General features: G+C 34.7%; 1 protein-coding gene across 3 annotated transcripts in view; it reads left to right on the top strand.

The window, feature by feature from the left end:
* LOC106880339 (uncharacterized) overlaps positions 1 to 20,262 on the top strand; it is a 123,610-nt gene that overhangs the window by 57,670 nt on the left and 45,678 nt on the right. For all 3 annotated transcript variants that reach the window (XM_052966536.1, XM_052966537.1, XM_052966538.1), the window contains exon 2: positions 18,559 to 18,683. In XM_052966536.1, coding sequence (XP_052822496.1) covers positions 18,559 to 18,683 — 125 coding nt within the window. The remainder of the gene's footprint in view (positions 1 to 18,558; positions 18,684 to 20,262) is intronic.

Genomic DNA, 20,262 nt, shown 5'->3' on the forward strand with positions numbered 1-20,262 from the left:
TATATTTATATGTATATGTATATAAGCAAGCTGATTGATTCATTAGAATGCTGGACAAAATAATTACCTGCATTTTATTTGTCTTAATGTTCTGAGTTCAAATTCCACCAAGTTAACTTTGCCTATCATCCTTTCAGGGTTGATAAAATAAGTTCCGATTGAGCACTGGGGTAGGTTGAGGTGGTCAATGTAATCAAAACAGCAGTGCCCCAGCATGTCCACAGCTCTCAACCTGAAACTAGTAAAAAAAAATATATTCATTGTATCATGTAGGTGAATAGGTAATTATTGCACTGCCTAGCTGTACAGGAAATTGTGAAGGTGTGTGGCTTAATGGTTAGGATGTTGGACTCATGAATATAAGATTGTGCTATAAATTCCTGGACCAGGCAATGCATTGTGTTCTTGAACAAAGCACTTCATTTCACATTGCCTCAGTCCACTCAGCTGGCAAAAATGAGAAATCCTGTGACAGGCCGGCATTCCATTCAGGTGAGGAATATATGCGTCATGAAACTGAGAAACCAGCCCTTATGAGAGAGCGTGACTCAAGAAGGTAACTTTACCTTTACCTTAGGTACAGGAAATTAGTGTGCCACCTTTGTATATAGCATTTGTGCCATCTAGGAGTGTCACCTCTATTGACAAATATATTTATAAGAGAAGAAATACTCTACATCAGTGGTTCTCAACTGGGCTCCATATGACCCCCTGAGGGTCCCTACAAGATTTTGAGATGTCCACGCAATGAAATAGTAAATTGGGGATCCACAATAGTATTTTAAGGGCCCCTGAAAATTTTTTGCTTTAGATGTATGTATTGCAAGAAAACAGCTAAGTTTCTTTCTTTAACATTTCACATAGGTCAACTTATACAAGTTGTGTGAAACAAAATACAAATTTTGAAAGAAGTTTCCATAAAACTAGTTTTTAAACATCGAATGGCTTTGGGGGTCCACCAGAGTTAAATAGAAATCAAAGGGGCCGATAGGTAAAAGATGATTGAGAACATCTGCTCTACATAGTCATTTAACCTGTGAGACATTGCAGTCAAATCTTCCTTATATCATATGCCAATACCTTAAAAAAGGAAGCACATATTACTCTGAGTAAAGAAAAGGATGGGATGGTCGCAGTTAGAATGTTTTTCTCTAATTGTAGGTCTGCTGCATCAGAGCTGAACAAAAATATATTTTATGAATGAGGCACCTTTATGATAATCCGCGATGACAATGAAAAATATCATTAATCGTTGACATGAGGAGAAGTAGGAGGAAGGGTGGGTTGTTGATAATACTTCCAATCCCACCCTGACCTCCACTATAATAAATGTAAGGTAGAGATAGTTGAGTGAGATTAATACAGTCAATGATTCAGAGGAGACGGTGGGGGTGGGGGTGGGGTGATGATAATGAGGATAAGGATGATGGCAATGATGATGATGATGAACAAGAAAAGAAGGACAGTATTAGTGGTGGTATTGGTGGTGATGATGATGAGAAGCAGAGAAGGAGAAAGATTGTGGCAATGGTGGTGGTGGTGGTGGTGGTGGTGGTGGTGGTGGTAGTGGTGGCAGCAGTGGAGAATGTGGTAATTATAATGATGATGATGGTTTTATTATAAGGATTAATGCTTAATAACCAACACTCTATAACAGAATGAATGACAAATGTATAGACACACAAATACACAAACTCTCAAGCATGCACAAACACATATACACACAGTTATACATACATAGATACGCACATACAAATATTCTGTCATCTCTCTCTTGTTGGCAAACACCAGATTTTACAATTCCTAAACATTTCTCTATATTCCTCTAGTCGTTCATTCTAAGATCTGGTAGTGACAGTTAGACTAGGCATTATTGATGAAGTCCAATAATGATGAAACATGTCACCATGTTGCCAAAGTTCAAATTCACTCATCCTTATATTCTATTCATAATTAATTCTTATTAATTTAAACTTCCAGTTTATTAATTTAAACTCACGTCTTTCTCAACCAGAATTAATCATTAAACTAATGATTTTCTTTTACACTTCTCATTAAATATGTAATTTTAATTAATATTCATTGTCTTCTTACTTCCTTAAATACATTAACACCTGCTGTACTATTATTCTTCAAGTAGCTGGTGTCCCTGGAGACTTCCCCTCCCCCACTCCATCTACAGTCATTCAACACATTACAAAATCAGGATCCAAACTTCCATTCTATGTAGAATATTGTCTTGAATTATTTTTCCCAGACTGTGTTTCAAGAAAATCAGTTTTTTGTTCCACTTTATTTTGAATGAAATGATCAACATTGTTCAACAAATATCCCTTTCTACTTTAGGCACAAAGCCTGAAATTTTGGGGGAGGGAGCCAGTCAATTAGATCGACCACAGTACACAACTGGTACTTAATTTATCAACCCCAGAAGGATGAAAGGCAAAGTCAACCTTGGCGGAATTTGGACTCAGGACATAAAGACAGACGAAATACCACTAAGCATTTTGCCCAATGTGCTAACGTTTCTGCCAGCTCACTGCCTACTGTTTAATAAATATTGCCTAATTTCTCACTGACTGTTCAATAGTAAATTTAAGATAAACTTTGGTTAAATTTTTTTCATAAAACCTCTTATTGTGGTTTGTTTTTGTATTTCTTTTATAAGATTCAAATGAGGTCATCAGAAAGAGACATTTGTACTTCATTGTCTTACAATGATAAATGCTTGTACAACACAAGTACCACTCTCAGAGTTTCTGTGATTAGTACCTAATGACAGGTCAAAGTGAGATGAGCAGTAACCACAAGAAACCACAGGGTTTACACCTGATTATCCATCACCTAAGATGTTATAGCAACAACCTGGAATCCCTCACTCTCAGTGGATTGTCTGCATGCCCTGACACCAACCAAGGGTATTTCTGTGTCTTTGTGCTCAGATGGATTGTCATGTTGTTGTTTGTTTGTTGGCACTCCGTCTCTTATGACGTCGAGGGTTCCAGTTGATCTGATCAACGGAACAGCCTGCTCGTGAAATTAACGTGCAAGTGGCTGAGCACTCCACAGACACGTGTACCCTTAATGTAGTTCTCGAGGATATTCAGCATGACACAGTGTGACAAGGCTGACCCATTGAATTACAGGTACAACAGAAACAGGAAGAAAGAGTGAGAGAAAGTTGTGGTGGAAGAGTACAGCAGGGTTCGCCACCATTCCTTGCCGGAGCCTTGTGGAGCTTTAGGTGTTTTCGCTCAATAAACACTCACAATGCTCAGTCTGGGAATCGAAACCGCGATCCTATGACTGTGAGTCCGCTGCCCTAATCACTGGGCCATTGCGCCTCCACTGGACTGTCATGTTATATATTAGTTAACCCATAGTTGAGGCTGTAATAGGTGTTGCAGATCTGAGCCAGATTAGGCCTGGAAACAATAGTGATTAAGAAGTGGTTCCACACTCCTCAAAACCCTGGAAATTCCAAACCAGATCTCCACTACCAGTTGCAGTTTAAAGGACATACCCAGGATATACATACATACCCACACATAACTACATACATACATGCAATTCCAGATATATAGATGTGTATGTATGTGTATATTGAGTATCTTATGATAGCCATTGCATAATAGGTATATCTAGTTATCTACGAATTGTGTGGGTGTCAAATTTTATGATAATAGTTGTGTGATAGAAAGTCTGTATCGTACGTATCGTATTTCTTTCATTGTCAGAGAAACAAAAGGAATCACATGGGAATTACCCCAGTTGACAATTGGGGAAAAATTATGATCGATAATTCATCGATAGCAATGAAACTTCTAAATAGCATATTGATTTTATTGATTATATTGAGCCAAAGAATATATCCACTCATTATTGCTATGGATTCATTGATTGGGGAAGTGAGTATTTATATATTCAACAACGTCCTATTGGATATTCTAATGGCTTTCACTTACACTTGTATAACTACTGTAGTAGTTGTGGTTTTCATCTATGAGTTTAGTCGATGACACCGTTTCCATTCTAATGTTATAACCTCTTATATTCAGTGGTTAATGTCTTCCAGGAAAATCTTAAACTTCTGAAATCCATTTTGCTTTTTCATCAATATATTCTAATTTATTTCTGGGTTAACATGCAGTTTACTGTTATGAAAAAGGGAAAGTAAATTATCCTAAAAAAATGAAAGTAAATTGCAATAGAAACTGAATTTGACGACAATGACATCCCATAACTGCATGTAAACAATGTATGTGCCATAACCAACAAATTGAATGTACAAGTATTTAATATAACATGAAAACCACACATATATTTTATATAAAATGAAAACAATCACACATTTCAGTGGTGTTCATTGCTGGATAAAGTATATTGAAATAGTGTACCTCAGCTACTATTTCTGAAATACTTAAAATATCACTAGAAGTGATATGTTACTGTACAAGTAGGTGTGCCTGTGGACGTGGCATAATGAGGGAGTTCTTTATATTCATTTATGAAATTTTGGGATATTACTGTTGTCAGTTTTGGTTTCTATCAATTTATTTTCACTTTCATAGAACAATTTACTATCACTTTTTTATGATCGTAAACTTCAAGTTAACCATATTTCTTCCAGAGTGACAGAAACAATGAGGCACTGGACTAATTGTTTTAAAATATTTAGTTTTATTCTTCAATCAAAGTTGACTGAGTTCACCTTTTATCCTTCCAAGCATTGACAAGATAAGTAGCTGTCATATGTCTAAGTTGATAAAATGGTCCTTACAAAAAACACTTCATATAATGGTTACAAACATGTGGCAATGAACAAAACAAAGGCATGTAAAATAAGGGATTATCAGAGACATTAGACATTCTAAAAATTTTGATATAAATCTAACATACATAAACACTGGATAATTTGAAAAGAGATAATTTTAAAAAATAAACTAAAAAAAACATATAAGGTAACCCACTTATAAAACTGGTAAGAGCTCTCTACTTCAGTTGGACCAGAATACTCTGCTGCCAGTTATTGGCACTGCTATACTACAGGGTGTCCACAAAGTCTAGGTACATGGAGTAAATAAAATCATAACATAAACAATTAAATATAAGACTTGTTTTTCTGGAGTATGTTGAAAGAGAAAGTTTACTCAATAAAGATTACAGATTTATTTATTAACATTATAATTAAATAAAATTGTTTTGTTTTAAAAGTATGTGTTAATCCCCATGTACCCAGACTTTGTGGACACCCTGTAGAATGTATCTGTGAACATTCTGATGTCAGATTGGATCCAAGATTTCTCATATCCTATAAGAAATGGCACACTAATCAACTGCACATTTGGTTTTCACAATCCTTTAAGTGTTACATCACAAAGTCTATCATTTAAGTGTTATGTCACAAATTCAGAGTCCCTCTTCTCTCCAGTAAGCACATTGTTTCTCCCTTCAATATTCTTCAATTCATTTAGCATTTCTACCAGATTAACACTTGTTTTACTAAGAACTGAACTTCAATTAGACATGGTTGGGGAATGTGCTCTTCCCCATATGTTTTTAGGTTACCTTCTCTTCATCTGCATACCACTGCTCATACTGAAAGCTGGGGCAGTGAAAGACACTGTGGATATTGTTGAGGTTGGTCATGACATCAAGCATCCCACATTCTATCAGTAAACCAGTTTTAGGATATCATAGTTAACTACTGTTGTCTTACCTTATAATTCTTATCTTACCCTATAACAGTTGCCTTGCCTTATAACAGAATATCATGCCTTAAAACTGTTATCTTACCTAATAACTATTATCTTGCCTTATACTAATCCAATACTTTATCTTTCCAATGTCTCTTGAATTATTTTGTCCTTTTCTAAATCTCATCAATTAGCAGCATGTTCCTCCCATTTTTATTGAGGTCTTTCATTTGTTCCATCAGTAAAGCACTGGTTTTTCATGCAACTGTAAAAACAAGTCTTAGAGAAAAGAACCCCACATAACCTCATTCTATCTGATCTCATTTTAGGTAGGCTTTTCTGTTTAGTGAGTCTTTTTCCTCTTTATACTGACTGTCAATGTTATATTCTCTCTCTCTCTCTCTCTCTCTCTCTCTCTCTCTCTCTCTCTCTCTCTCTCTCTCTCTCTCTCTCTCTCTCTCTCTCTCTCTCTCTCAAAGAGAGAGGAGATAGCATGTCTGTGGGTCAGAGATTTGGTTACATTTCATTGCCAAATATTTCAGTACTTAGTATCAATTCTAAAGATTTTTGGAATCACATTGCCATGACACCTGGTGCATTAATAAGTTTAGAATGTTTTGTAGTATACTGGAATGTTAAAACTAAATTGCTAGTTGCTATTTTTCTGAAAAACTTTGGCAAATAGTATCATAGGTGTGTATATTGGGTTAAAATTAATGCCAGAATTGTGCTTTTGATGATGAAGATAATGCCATCGCTAATTTTCAAAATAATCATTTTAAGTGATAAAATTTTAAGACCTTTTCACAAATTTTTCTCCAAAGTACATTTTGTATTTAAAAACAATATTTGTGTCACAAGCAATCTCTTTTTTTAACCGTTTTAATACCAACCTGCCTAAGAACACCTCAAATTCTATGATACAGACTTGTGTTAAATTGATCTAAATTATAATATTTAATAAAAAGTTATGTTAATTTTTGTTATAATTTATGTTAATTTTTGTTATAAATGACAAAGTTATTTTACTAAATTCTTCATTTTCAAACTTAATTGACACAAAGACAATATCCCATCACAAATACAGTAACAAAAGGTTTAAACTAAGCTTTCTTACCATTCTTTGTGGCATCCTTTTCCATTTCAATTACCTTCAGTTTTTATTGTTTTACTTTTATTTACTCCATTTTTCTTGTTTTTAAACTGTTTTTGATGTTTTTGTTGAATTTCTCTTAGATTTTTGAAAGCTGTGTATGTTCATTTCATACAACTTTCAAAGAATTTTACATCACTGGATATCTCTTTAAATCACTGAAAAAGATTATTATAAACAAGAGGGGAATATATTTGTTCCCCTCTTCAATATGTTCAATGTATTTGACATTGAACATATTGAAATAAAATGAAAAATTTATTACATCTATTCACTGCTTCCATTCAGTTGATGATTAAATCTTAGTAAAACAACAGAGAGCAATCAGATTATTGTGTGACAGATTATTAATGTACATCATAGCAAATTAAAATGTCTAAATATGAAATTACTTAATATGAAATTACTTTAAATTAAAGCTATGTTTGTCTTGATCTTCATTTCTTGTATAAAGTAAATCTTTGAACTATAGAAAAAAAAAAACCTGATAAACAGTTTCATAATATCTTTCCATAAACAAAAACATAATAAATAAATAAAACATTTGTTTAAGTGTGATTAATAACTGCCATTATCAAATTAGCTGTTGAAATAAACTAGCGTTAACGACAAACTTTTTGCAGTTCAGATTTTTCACACTTCTTCATTTCCCAGCAAATATATTTATTACACAGATGTTGGTTGATAAAGCAAATATTACTTTCTTTGTCTTTTCTTTCATTCTTGCCTTAAATATTTGTTCTTGGTTTGTCTTTTCACGGTTTATGAGATTATTGAATTAAATTTGCCTTTTAATTGGAATGGCAAATGCAATAAAGTACCAAACTGGATGCAGTTCAGTATTTTGCATTGTAGCTCTAGGTTATGATTTCAAACTTCCAACTTTGATTGTCATTTATCTAGCATTGATAAAATAATTACTAGTAATATATTGAATCCGGTGATCCTGCAATAACATAAGAAATCAATATATTCTAAATGATTGACTTCATCTTGAGGGAAAAAGATAAGCAAATGTAACATGAAGGATCCTTTTTTGCAGTCAGCCAACATGCTGGAAATAGCAAGGAAATCTCCCTTAGATTATACTCTATCTGCTTGTAAATGGAGGGACATATTGAATAATGTATTCCTAAATATGCAATGCTCCAGAGGAGACTGCATCTTCATGGCTGAAACACCTTTGTTGATAAGTTTGATTAGTTACGACTGACCCATGGCTAACAACAGCCTAAGCGGAAGGAAATACATTTTACCCACTCTTTCCCAGCTATTGAATTACAGAATTAGATAAAGAAAGAGAGATTTATAGACATATAGATATGCATACAAGCTTCATATATATTTATACACACACATGCATACATATATATATATATAATGTATGTATGTATGTTTGTCTATATATGTATAGGTGTGTGTGTTGTTTGCATTAAGGTTCTGCAACCACAAACCTGAAGGCATCGTTGAAAATAGAAATGCAAAGATCCTATGGGATTTTATGATTCAGTGCGACCATGAGATAGAGAATAGGAAACCAGACATAGTCTTAATTGAGAAAGAAAACAAACTATGTTGGATCATAGACATAGCATGCCCAGCTGACAACAAGGTACACGATAAGGAAGAAAGAAAAGTAGAGAGATATGACAGGTTAGCTTGGGAAGTTAAGCAGTTGTGGTCAATGAAAAAGGTGGTAGTAGTACCAATAATTGTCGGAGCCCTGGGAACAGTGAGCAAAAATTTCGAGAAGTACATGGAACAAATAGGGGCTGCAATAAGGGTGAAGCACTTGCAGAAAATAGCACTGCTTGGAACCGCTCAAATACTCCAGAAGGTGCTTGAAAAATAAGAGGTGTTACCTTAGTTCACTGGTAGTGAACAGCTGACACTAGTACATCTCTAGGATTAGAAGCTGTGCAAAGGCAATGATGATGATTATAATAATAATAATAATAATAATAATAATAATTGAACATGTATGTATGTACATATACATATATATGTATGTATAGATAGATAGATAGATAGATAGAGAGAGAGAGAGAGAAAGACAGACAGACAGACAGACAGACAGACAGACAGACAGACAGACAGACAGAGACAGTGAGATAGATAGATAGATAAAGAGAGAGAGATTTATAAGACATATAGATATACATACAAGCATACATATATATTTATACACACACACACACACATGCATACATATATATATAATGTATGTATGTATGTATGTTTGTCTATATATGTAAAGATGTGTGTGTTGTTTGCATTAAGGTTCTAGCTCAATGTAAATGTATTTTGAAGAAAATCTACTGGCTGCATATGGCAAAAACAAATATAGGTATACAAATACATACATAGTATAATTGTGAATTTGCACAGATAACATATGTACATGATTACTGATTGGGTTGTAGGTGTAGCATGAAGACAATAACTAAAAGCAGTGTATGAAGGATATGTAATGTAACTGAAGCCCTTCCATTTTCATGCCACACTTATGAGTAATGGTAAAGCATTGCAACCCAATCAAAATATTTATCAATAGATATGTATATACCAGTCACAGTAACTACACCTTATATATTGTGTATATGTCCTCATTTACCTTCTTTTCTATCCTTCTGTTCTTATGTTTGCTTTCCTACCCTAATGTTCAAATATGAATTGTTTTGAACAGTATAAATAAAGATATTCTTCTCCAAAAGCAATAATAATTTGATTACTTTAGTGTACATAGCAACAAAGAATATCAGAGATTATATAGAAACTGAACTATATGCTTTTGTTTCACTGAAATCCAAAATTCTAGATTCTTTCATGACAGTATAATTGGAAAACATACATTATTTGTTGGTTATATATAATATACTGTTGCTAAGCAACAAGGTAATCAGGGATTATCTATCTTTTGAATATTTAAGAAACTTGAAATAAAGAAAAAAATTCTTAATAAAATAGATTTGTGCTGGTATTTTGCTTTTAATACTGGATAGTTTTAAGGTGGTGAGCTGGCAGAAATGTTTGCATGCTGGGTAAAATCATTAGTGGTATTTCATCTGTCTTTATGTTCTGAGTTCAAATTCCACTGAGGTTGACTTTGCCTTTCATCCTTTCACGGCCAATAAATTAAGTACCAGTTGCATACTGGAGTTGATCTAATCGACTGGCCCCACCTCCCCAAAAATTTCGGGCCTTGTGCCTAGAGTTGAAAAGAATATTAGATAGTTTTAGAAAATGGAAATGATTTGGCAGAATTGTTAGCATGCCAGACAAAATGCTTAGTAGTATATCATCAATTTGAGCTTCACAAAAGATCTGACAGAGGACTGAGATGATTGGTGGTTCACCATACTCAAAGGGACATTTTTGTCTCAGCATAAGTGAAGTCCTAAAGACATTATGTTTATATTCATACACTCACCGGGCCCTTCCTCTGCACCCAATCTGTCCCCATCAAGCCTCTTCCATCCCTCATTTTCCTAACACCCATCTCTTCACTCTTCTGACTACACCACTATTTAACTACTATAATGAGATGAAAGCAGATAGTGCACATATTTCATCCCTCTTTCTACTACCAGTTACTTCTCCTTTTCCTTGGAACTACTTCCTTTCAAAACCCATCCTATATTCTCAATATCATCCCTTTCCTCTTTATTCTCCCTGAACTTAAGACCATCTTAAGACCATCATATGATGTCTTTAATACCTATTCTGATCTGTTATCATTCTCAGTACATTCTCATATCTGCTGTCAATGGTTTCTTCCCCACTTTTGTTCCCCACTTTTGTTCCCCACTTTTGTCCCCCACTCATTATAGCCACCCCTATGTACCTCTGCATCCGTCTCTGCCACTGTATATCTGTCTTCCATCCACCGCACTCTCCCACCCAAGATGTCACCTCCATATTTTCTGATTTACAACAGGTTTATTTTATAGCTGCTCTCCTCCCTTGCTGTACTGCCACTTATTTCCTCATTCCTGCAACACTCCTATTTGATTCACCTTCTCCCATCCCCAAACTGATATTTACTATCTAACACACCTCCAACTTTCTTCTATTCACTACATACACCTCCACCCATCTCTAACCATCTGTCACTCTTCCCTCACACTCTAATGATCCTATCACCCCACATCCTTACCAATTCTTTGTCCATATTTTATCATGTATAGGCATACCTCACCCTACTTCATTAATTGGTTCCAGGAGACATGACTTAAGTTGAAAAATGACTCAAGTTGAATTAACTTGTTTCTAGGCTAGGCTGGGCCAAATTTACTTGTCTCTAAGCTAAACCAATAATAACCATCCCCACTTCTGTACTTTATTTATGAATGCATTTTCAATAATACATGGTGAATAAAAACATATTTTAAGCTTACAGACGAATATTTTTTTATTTTTTAATACAGTACAGTAAAAAAAAAGTAATCTAAATGTACAAATACAATTTGGTGGTGTTTACCATACATCATGGATGCTTTGTCTATGAATACGGTTTACTATAGGACATGGTAAAATAAAAGCCATTTTTAAGCTTAAAAAACAAATTCAGTAATTATTATTATTATTATTTTGCAATAGTAAAAAAAAACAAAATTATTTTTAATTTACCAATACGTACATACAATTTGGTGGTTTACATCATGGATGTAGATGGCTGTGGATCGTCAACATCAGCAGCTGGCTCTGGCTGTTCTTGTTGTTTGATGCGCTTAAAAAACCGGTTGAGAATTCCTTGAACTGTCTTCTTCTTTTCCTCAAGGATTACATCATAAGGAGCAAAGGCTTTGTGACAAGCCCCCATAATCTTGGAAAAGCATTGAGTATTTGGATCCATATCCTCAAACATAGAAAGAATTTTTTCGATATATCCAATGGTAAAGTGATGTGGCTCAGGTTTAACTTCCTCTTCTTTATTTTGCTGCTTGTGAAGCTCTATCAAATAAATCTGTGAATTGAATAGTTTTCTCCTCCTTGGAAATGAATGAATGATCTGGCAATTTTTCCAATACAATCTTACACTCTCTGAGTGGTTGGCGTTAGGAAGGGCATCCAGCTGTAGAAACTCTGCCAAATCAGATTGGAGCCTGGTGTTTCACCAGTCCTCAGTCAAATCGTCCAACCCATGCTAGCATGGAAAGCAGACATTAAACGATGATGATGATGATGATGATGAATCCAGTTTCGTCTACGTTAAAAATCTGTTATGGAAGGAACCTGTTTTTTTTCAATGATTTTCTTTAATGCATTAGGAAATTCCACTGCTGTTTGTGCATCAGTTGATGCACTTTCACCTTACTTCTTAATGGAGTGATAACTTCTTCGCTCCTTTAATCTCATGAACCATCCTTGACTTGCCTTGAACTCTACATCTTTCTCATCTGGATATTTTTTCTTCAGGTCCTCAAACAAAAACAACGCCTTCTCTTGAAGGATTTCTTGTCTAATAATAGCACACTGGCAATTCAACCTAACAATCCAAAGAGAAAGAAGTCTTTCCATTTCTTCAAAGATTCTGCCTCTTTTCTTATTGATGACAGTGTTCTTCATCCCTAGGGCTTCAGATTTGATATGTGCTAAAATCTTGTTCTTATGTACAATCGTTGATACAGTTGTCCGACTCATCCCAAAAGATTGTGCAATTGCTACCACTTTTTCACCTTTTACATGGCATTTTATCATAGCCAGATTATCTTCTAACTTTATAGCATGACACTTAGTACTTTCACTATGAATTTTCTTAGGAGCCGTGGGGGCAAAAAATAAAATCACAGATGAATGACAATGAGAAAGTAGCCAATAAACAAATGTAAACAAATTTGAATTCAAAATAATTGTGGGAATCAGGAATGACAACGACACCTAATGGCTGATATTGGAACTACAATATCACACAATATGGAACTACAAGTGCAATATGAGCTCCGAAAGACTGATAAATAAGACAACAGAGCTGATTTCATGATTTCGTTCACTAAGCTACACTACTTTATGGTGTGTATTGTAACATTTACTGTATATATTTTAATATGATTTCATATGCTTTTATTCTTATTTATTGTACAGTAACATGATTTTATGAGCTTTTAATGGTTTTCTAGTGATTTTGTGATTCCAATATTTATGGCAGACAAGCATAAAGTCAAGTAAAATGACTTAACTAGATTTTTATTTTTCCATATATTATTTTTGAAAACCGACATATAATCGAGAACAACTTAAGCTGAGGCATGCCTGTACTTACCTTCTTGTATCTTGTGAGTATGTTTTGACACCTCATCCCCACCATCATTGTCTTCTTTCCAGCTACTCTCACCCACCCATATATAATGCCAGGTAGCTATGTATTTCCTCTGAAGAAAAATACCAGTGCCTGTCCTTCTATCATACTTTAGCTTCTAAACACCTGGCATAAAGCCACCTCCCACTCTGTTACAACTCCACTCAGTTGAGAGGGTTTCTTTTTGTCTTGCAAGTTACTTGGCTACCTCACTACTGCATCGTAAGCTTGATGGTCTAACTACTGAGCCATGTACCTTCACAGTACACAGTATATATATATATCTATATATATATATATATATATATATATATATATATATATATATATATATATATATATATATATATATATATATATATACAATTACACATATTGGTATAGCACCAATAAAGCTGATGTTCAAATACAACTAAAGAAATTCTGAGATAATATTTATCCCCACTTAAACATGGATATTCTACTGGAACAAACTTCACTGCAGTAGCTACCATGAAAGAAACTCTCATCATTGCTGTCTCCAGTAGTCAAGTGTTCATCATTGACAAGACCAAACAAGGTTGAAATCACGTGATTTGAAGATCTTGGTGCTGGAGGTAGCAGGGATTTATTGCCCTGCTAGCAATGTAAACAAGAGTGCATTTTGCACCAAAAGCCAATACAAGAGTTTCCCTCATAGTAACTACTGAAGTAAAGTTTGTTCTAACAGAAAATCAACAATTAGGTGAGAATAAATGCTACCTCTCAGTATTAATACTGCCTCTGTTGCTAATATATATTTTTTAAAGAAATTCCGTCTAGCAAGAAGTTATTTGCTGTTATTGAGAACCTGTGTGGATGATTCTCTGACTTCTGGATAGAAGTGTTGCTACATTCCTGTATAACTGATATCTTTGGATAATTCCAAACTAAGAACTTTCCTATTTCTATTGTGAATATTTTTAAAATCTATTGATTCCAAAAATGGTATTTTTAAAATTTATCCAATGCTGTGTCAAGTTCAGTAATTGCTTGATTCCATAGAATCCATTGTCAATGTTTTTTTGCATTTTTTTCTTTTGATTTGATCAATCAAATGTTTTTATTGTTTTATTGATAAATACACCAAAAGCTGTAACATATAACAAAATGTGATTTGGTGAACTTTATGGCTTAGAAAACGATTCAGCGCTTCCTTAAGGTAAATGTCACCAAAATCAATATTATCACAAGATGTCAAGTGGGAACACATGAGAAGAATAACTAAATATATAAAGTTTGTTATTGAACTCTGTAATTTCCATTGGACCGTAAAAAAAAATGCTGGCCTTGAGAAATTGAAACTCACCATAATGCAGCAGAAACAGTGAAAAGAAAACAAATTCAACAATTGGAAAAAGTAAAAATTAAGGAAATATCAATGAGATTTCATATCATTTCATTTCTGCTAAAATGTCATTGTGTTAAGTTTAAGTAAATTAGAGATTATATAAACAATAACACCATTGGCAATGATGACAACAACATTGATAACGACATTAAGTAACACAGAGAGTGTATAAACAATGACAATGACAACATTAAGTGACATAGTATATAAACAAGAATGACAATGACAACATTAAGTGACATAGTATATAAACAAGAATGACAACGACAATGATGACAACAATATTTAGAGTATATAAACGATAACAACAAGAACAGCAACAGCAACAAAGTAACATAGAAGGTATATAGACATATATAGGTACAAGTGTGATTGTGTAGTAAGAAGCTTGCTTCCCAACCACAGGGTTCGGGGTTCAGTTCCACTGTGTGGCACTTTGGGCAAGTGTCTTCTACTACAGCCTCAGGCCAACCAAAGCCTTGTGAGTGGATTTGGTAGACGGAAACTGAAAGAAGCCCGTCGTATATATGTATGTATATATGTATGTGTGTATATGTTTGTGTGTCTGTGTTTGTCCCCCCAGCATCACTTGACAACCGCTGCTGGTGTGTTTATGTCCCCGTAACTTAGCAGTTCAGCAAAAGAGAGACCGATAGAATAAGTACTAGGCTTACAAAGAATAAGTCCTGGGGTCGATTTGCTCAACTAAAGATGGTGCTCCAGTATGGCCACAGTCAATTGACTGAAACAAGTAAAAGAGTAAAAGAGTATATATATATATGAGCATGATTATTGCCAGAGCAGCTGTCTGGCTTCCATGCCAGTGACATTTAAATAGCATCACTTGAGCATGATCGTTACCAGCGTCGCATTACTGGCACTTGTGCCGGTGGCACGTGAACAAAACATTCGAGAGAGGTCGTTGTCAGTGCCGCTGGACTGGCTCCTGTGCAGGTGGCACATAAAAACACCATTTTGAGCGTGGCCATTGCCAGTACCGTGTGACTGGCCCTCGTGTTGGTGGCACGTAAAAGCACCCACTACACTCTCAGAGTGGTTGGCGTTAGGAAGGGCATCCAGCTGTAGAAACTCTGCTAGATCAGATTGGAGCCTGGTGCAGCTTTCTGGTTTATATGTATATATATATGTATGTATCTGTGTGTCCTTGTGTCTTGTGTTTGTCCCCCCTCCAATGCTTAACAATCGGTGTTGGTGTATTTATGTCCCCATAACTTAGCAGTTTGGCAAAAGTGACCGAAAGAATCAGTACTAGGCTTAAAAACATGCACACACACACAACTGAAACGTCTTCAAGGCAGTGTCCCAGCATGGCTGCAGTCTAATGACTGAAACAAGTAAAAGATAAAGAATAGGGTATATAAACAAAAACAGCAATAACATTAAGTAACATTGATTGTAAAAACAACAACAATGACAACTAGAACAACAAGAATGATAATGGCCACATTGGCAATAACATAGGGAGTATACAGACAGTGTATATAAACAACAACAACATTAAGTAACACAACACAGAGAGTATATAAACATAGAGTATATAATAAACAGCAACAATAATGATGACAATAACTAGAACAATAATTTCTATTTAGGGTACAAAACCTGAAATTTAGAGAAGAGGGTTAGTCAGTTATATTGGTTTCAAATTTTGGCTCAAGGCCAGAAATTTCAGGGGATGGGGTATGTTGGTTATATCAATTCCCAGCAATTAACTGGTACTTATTTTATTGACCCCAAAAGGATGAAAGACAAAGTTGACCTCAGTGGAATTTGAACTCAGATCATAAAGCTGGAAGGAATGTAGCTACGCAAATTTTCCAGAATGTTAACAGTTCTTTCTGCTTGTTGCCTTTGACAACAATAATAGCATCAATGATGACAACAACAATAACAATAACAAATGTATATTTACCAGATGTAGTTTACTTACATACGTTATCATCATCATCATTTAACGTCCATGTTCCATGCTAGTATGGGTGGGATGGCACCACAAGAGCCGGCCAAGGCCGAAGCCTGCACCAGACTTCTGTGACTGTTTCGGCAGGATTTTTACAGCTGGTTGCCCTTCCTAACATCAACCATAATGGTAAAATCTTCACTTTGGTAATATTAATTCTACATCGCAAACTGGAAATCAACAATGGAAGCACACAGTCTATGATATCAAAATAGCTTCCATATTCAGAAACAGATGGGAAGTAATTGATCAAATATGTAGTTAAAGTTGGAGATGAAATACAATAGAAAACACAGAAATATGAAAAAGAGGAAATAAATGTTTAACCTTTATCTATGATTCAGAGTAGAGATTACAGAATGCAATCCAAGTTAAACTACATTTTACAAAAAGGAAATTATGATGTAGTTTGTAATTGGAAATCTTCAGCAAGATTAAATGGGTAGTTAACATTTTGTGTCCTTTAATCAGCAAGGGAAGAGCAGCACCAGTGACATTTATTTTCTTCTGGGCCTCCAAGAATGATAGGTTAAAGACTGGAAATTATTTCAAACAAGAACCTGACCTGACTGCCAATAAAAAAGTGAACTCCGTTGAAGGCATTCAAGAGCCAGGTGCAGATGTTGAACCGAACAATGGAATAAATCTACCATCCAAAACATTGCTTCAGATAAATTCAAAACATGAGAGTATCAACTTAATACAATCCAACCAGCAATGAAACAATATGACCACAAATAAAGACAAGGTGATTATGTCTAATTTCTGGAAGTTGGAGCTAGGGTTTCTACTGCTTTCTTCTCTCTTTCCCAGACTTTCTATTTCTTCCAGACAAAAGACTAACAGGTAGTTTTTACTACCACATGTATAACAACTAAGTCTTTAGCTCTGCACTTTCAGTCTCATGTCCTTTGTCTTAGGGGTCCCAACTTGGTATAGTTCAGGTATGATATTAGGACTTTCAAAGTCATTAGAACTTGCAAGTATACTCTGACCTCTTCTGCCCACATATCACTTCTCATCACTCCTATGTTAATCATCTACCCATACTGCAATACAAGCATATGATCAGAGGGTTGTCTCACTATTTCAGCCCATATTTTTATTTATTTATATATTTATTTACTTATTTATCTATTGCTGAGTTCTTCATCCTGAAAATTTAGCTGACAGTCCCATAAGTTTTTTTTCCCTATCAAAAAATAAGCACTGTAGTCAATTCTTTCACCTAAAAATTCAGGGCTGTGCCCCACCATGTCTACAGTCTAATGTCTGAAACAGGTAAAAGATAAAACATAAAATAATTTATTTTCCTACTAAATGTTCATTTTGTCATGCAATTTATTTTTGCTTATTTTGTTATTTTATTTTTGTGTGGGCTTTTTTAATGTGAAAATGTCACCAAAATCAGAAAACAAAATATAAATTCTGTAAATATAATTCAATGTATTGAAGGTATCACAGCCATTGTAACATTTTTTTTTCTTCTTGTCTTTGGTTAGTAAGTGTTATTTCCTATTTGCTTCTATCTAGAAATCAAAGGAAGTGACTGTTATTCTCTTCATACTTTGTGGTTTTTTTTTTTTGAGCTGGACATCAATGTTTTGAAGCTGACTTATTTTCCATTACATCTCAGATAGATTCAGAACTGAGTTGCTGAAGCAGAAATATCGTTATAGCTAATATTCTGCTCAATATCACAGATTTGCTTGTCATTTGCTTAACCATAACCACTTGAGCATGTCCATTAGTGGCTGACAATATGTGCATCTCTGATTATGAGCAGTAGTAATGGGCTGGGGGGAGGTGGAAATACAGGTGTTTTATTCATTAGGAGTAGTGTGGTGGGGAAATCATTGCCATGTGTTGAGAGGGATTCTTTGGGGTTTGGATAAATATTGTAACAAAAGCAAAGTTTAAGGCAATATTAGCCATTTTTCATACTTTCTAAGTGTAAGCCAATAAGAAATAACAGTTGCTACCCAGGGACAAAAATCATGTTACACAGTGTAATTTAATACTATTTGACAGCTATTAATCAACATTTTGTTTCTATTGTAGATTTCGTCAAAAGTTATCAGAGATCCTACAAAGCAATAAGGTGCAGTACACGATTATATTTTTTGTGGTCATTGATGGTCTTATAGTCATTCTTGAACTGCTTATTGACTTGGACATCATTAAACGTAAGTAGAAATAATTTAGTCCTTTAATTGATTTTTACAACCTGAGAAGATCATGTTCAAGAACTGTATGTATTCCATCACATACAATGGTAACATATTCATCATCATCATCAACATCATCATTTAGGCCTCCACTTTTCCATGCTTGCATAGATTGGATGGAATTTGATAAGGTGGATATTCTACAGACAAATGCTCTTCCTGTTGCTGTCACAGGTTTCCAAGTAAAGTAATATTTCCCTATGACCAGACATATCTCGGAAGATTGGAATTGACAGACACCGCTTGCATTATGACACATTTACAGCTATCATGACATGTCAGGGCAAGGAGACGATAACACACACACAAACACCATACACGCACACACATGCATACATATACATATATACATGTATACACACACATATATGAGGAAGTTCCAGAATAATAGATTATTAAATCCTACTCTGGTATTGAGTACTTTTTCTCATGGTCACTAAAATCCAATATGTGTGTGTGAGTGTGTGTGTGTGTGTGTGTGTGTGTGTGTGTGTGTGTGTGTATGTAAATATATATACACACACATACATATACACACACATATATACATATACATACATAGATACCTAAATGTGAGTGAGTGAGTGTGTGAGTGCATGTGTATGTGAGTGCGTGTGTATGTGAGTGCGTGTGTATGTGTATTTAAGTTACAATATATGGATTCAAGTGATTCAGCAGCACTCAAAAAAAGCTCCTTAATATATCATTCTACAAACCATATAGAATATATAGTACAATACAAGACAAAATGATAAGGAGTTTATAGATCATAAATGATACTGAAATATAATTGTTTTGCAAGATTCTTGATGTGAAATCGTGTGTTGAAATAGATATTGTTGTATTTGGGGATGGTCATGTTGCCAGTTTAGCTAATAAACGAACATGTATAAACAGGGGGATACAGATAATACAGGTACTCCCCATACACACGCATGCACTTTCTAAACATAGACACACATAGAGGGATATGCATGCGCAAATATAAACACATTGAATAGGAATACAAAATGGCTGATCGTTAATAAGGAGGGACACACAAATAAGAAAGAAGAAAGCAAAGGATCACTGATGAGGTCACAGAAGTGTGACGAAAGAACTTTGGCCGAAATATGATTAATGTAATATAAAGCTGAAGCAAATTAACACCAAATATATAGTGCGTGTGTTTTTATTGGCTAAACTGGCAATGTGACCATCCCCAAATACAACAAGATACTGAAATAGTTTGATGCAAACGTTGATGGTTCTTGGACACCCAGTTATGCATTGCTAAGCTATTCTCTCATTTCTAGATCTTTCCACGCATTCATTCACCATTTGCTCTTAATACTTTTAATATGCGTTATTTACTTACATCTTCTTTCATAGGCTAATTATTTAAATTGACCCTTCAATATATAACTTCCTAATCTCTCTCTCTCAGCCTTCGTTTTACCTTAATTTTTCATGTAATTTTCTAAATGAAATCTCTCCTTCCCTCCTGTGTTCTCAAGTTGGCTACATATTTTTTTTGTACCATCTCTCTAAATTAACC

This window comes from Octopus bimaculoides, chromosome 3 (assembly GCF_001194135.2).
Source record: "Octopus bimaculoides isolate UCB-OBI-ISO-001 chromosome 3, ASM119413v2, whole genome shotgun sequence".
NCBI classification, from domain to species: domain Eukaryota; kingdom Metazoa; phylum Mollusca; class Cephalopoda; order Octopoda; family Octopodidae; genus Octopus; species Octopus bimaculoides.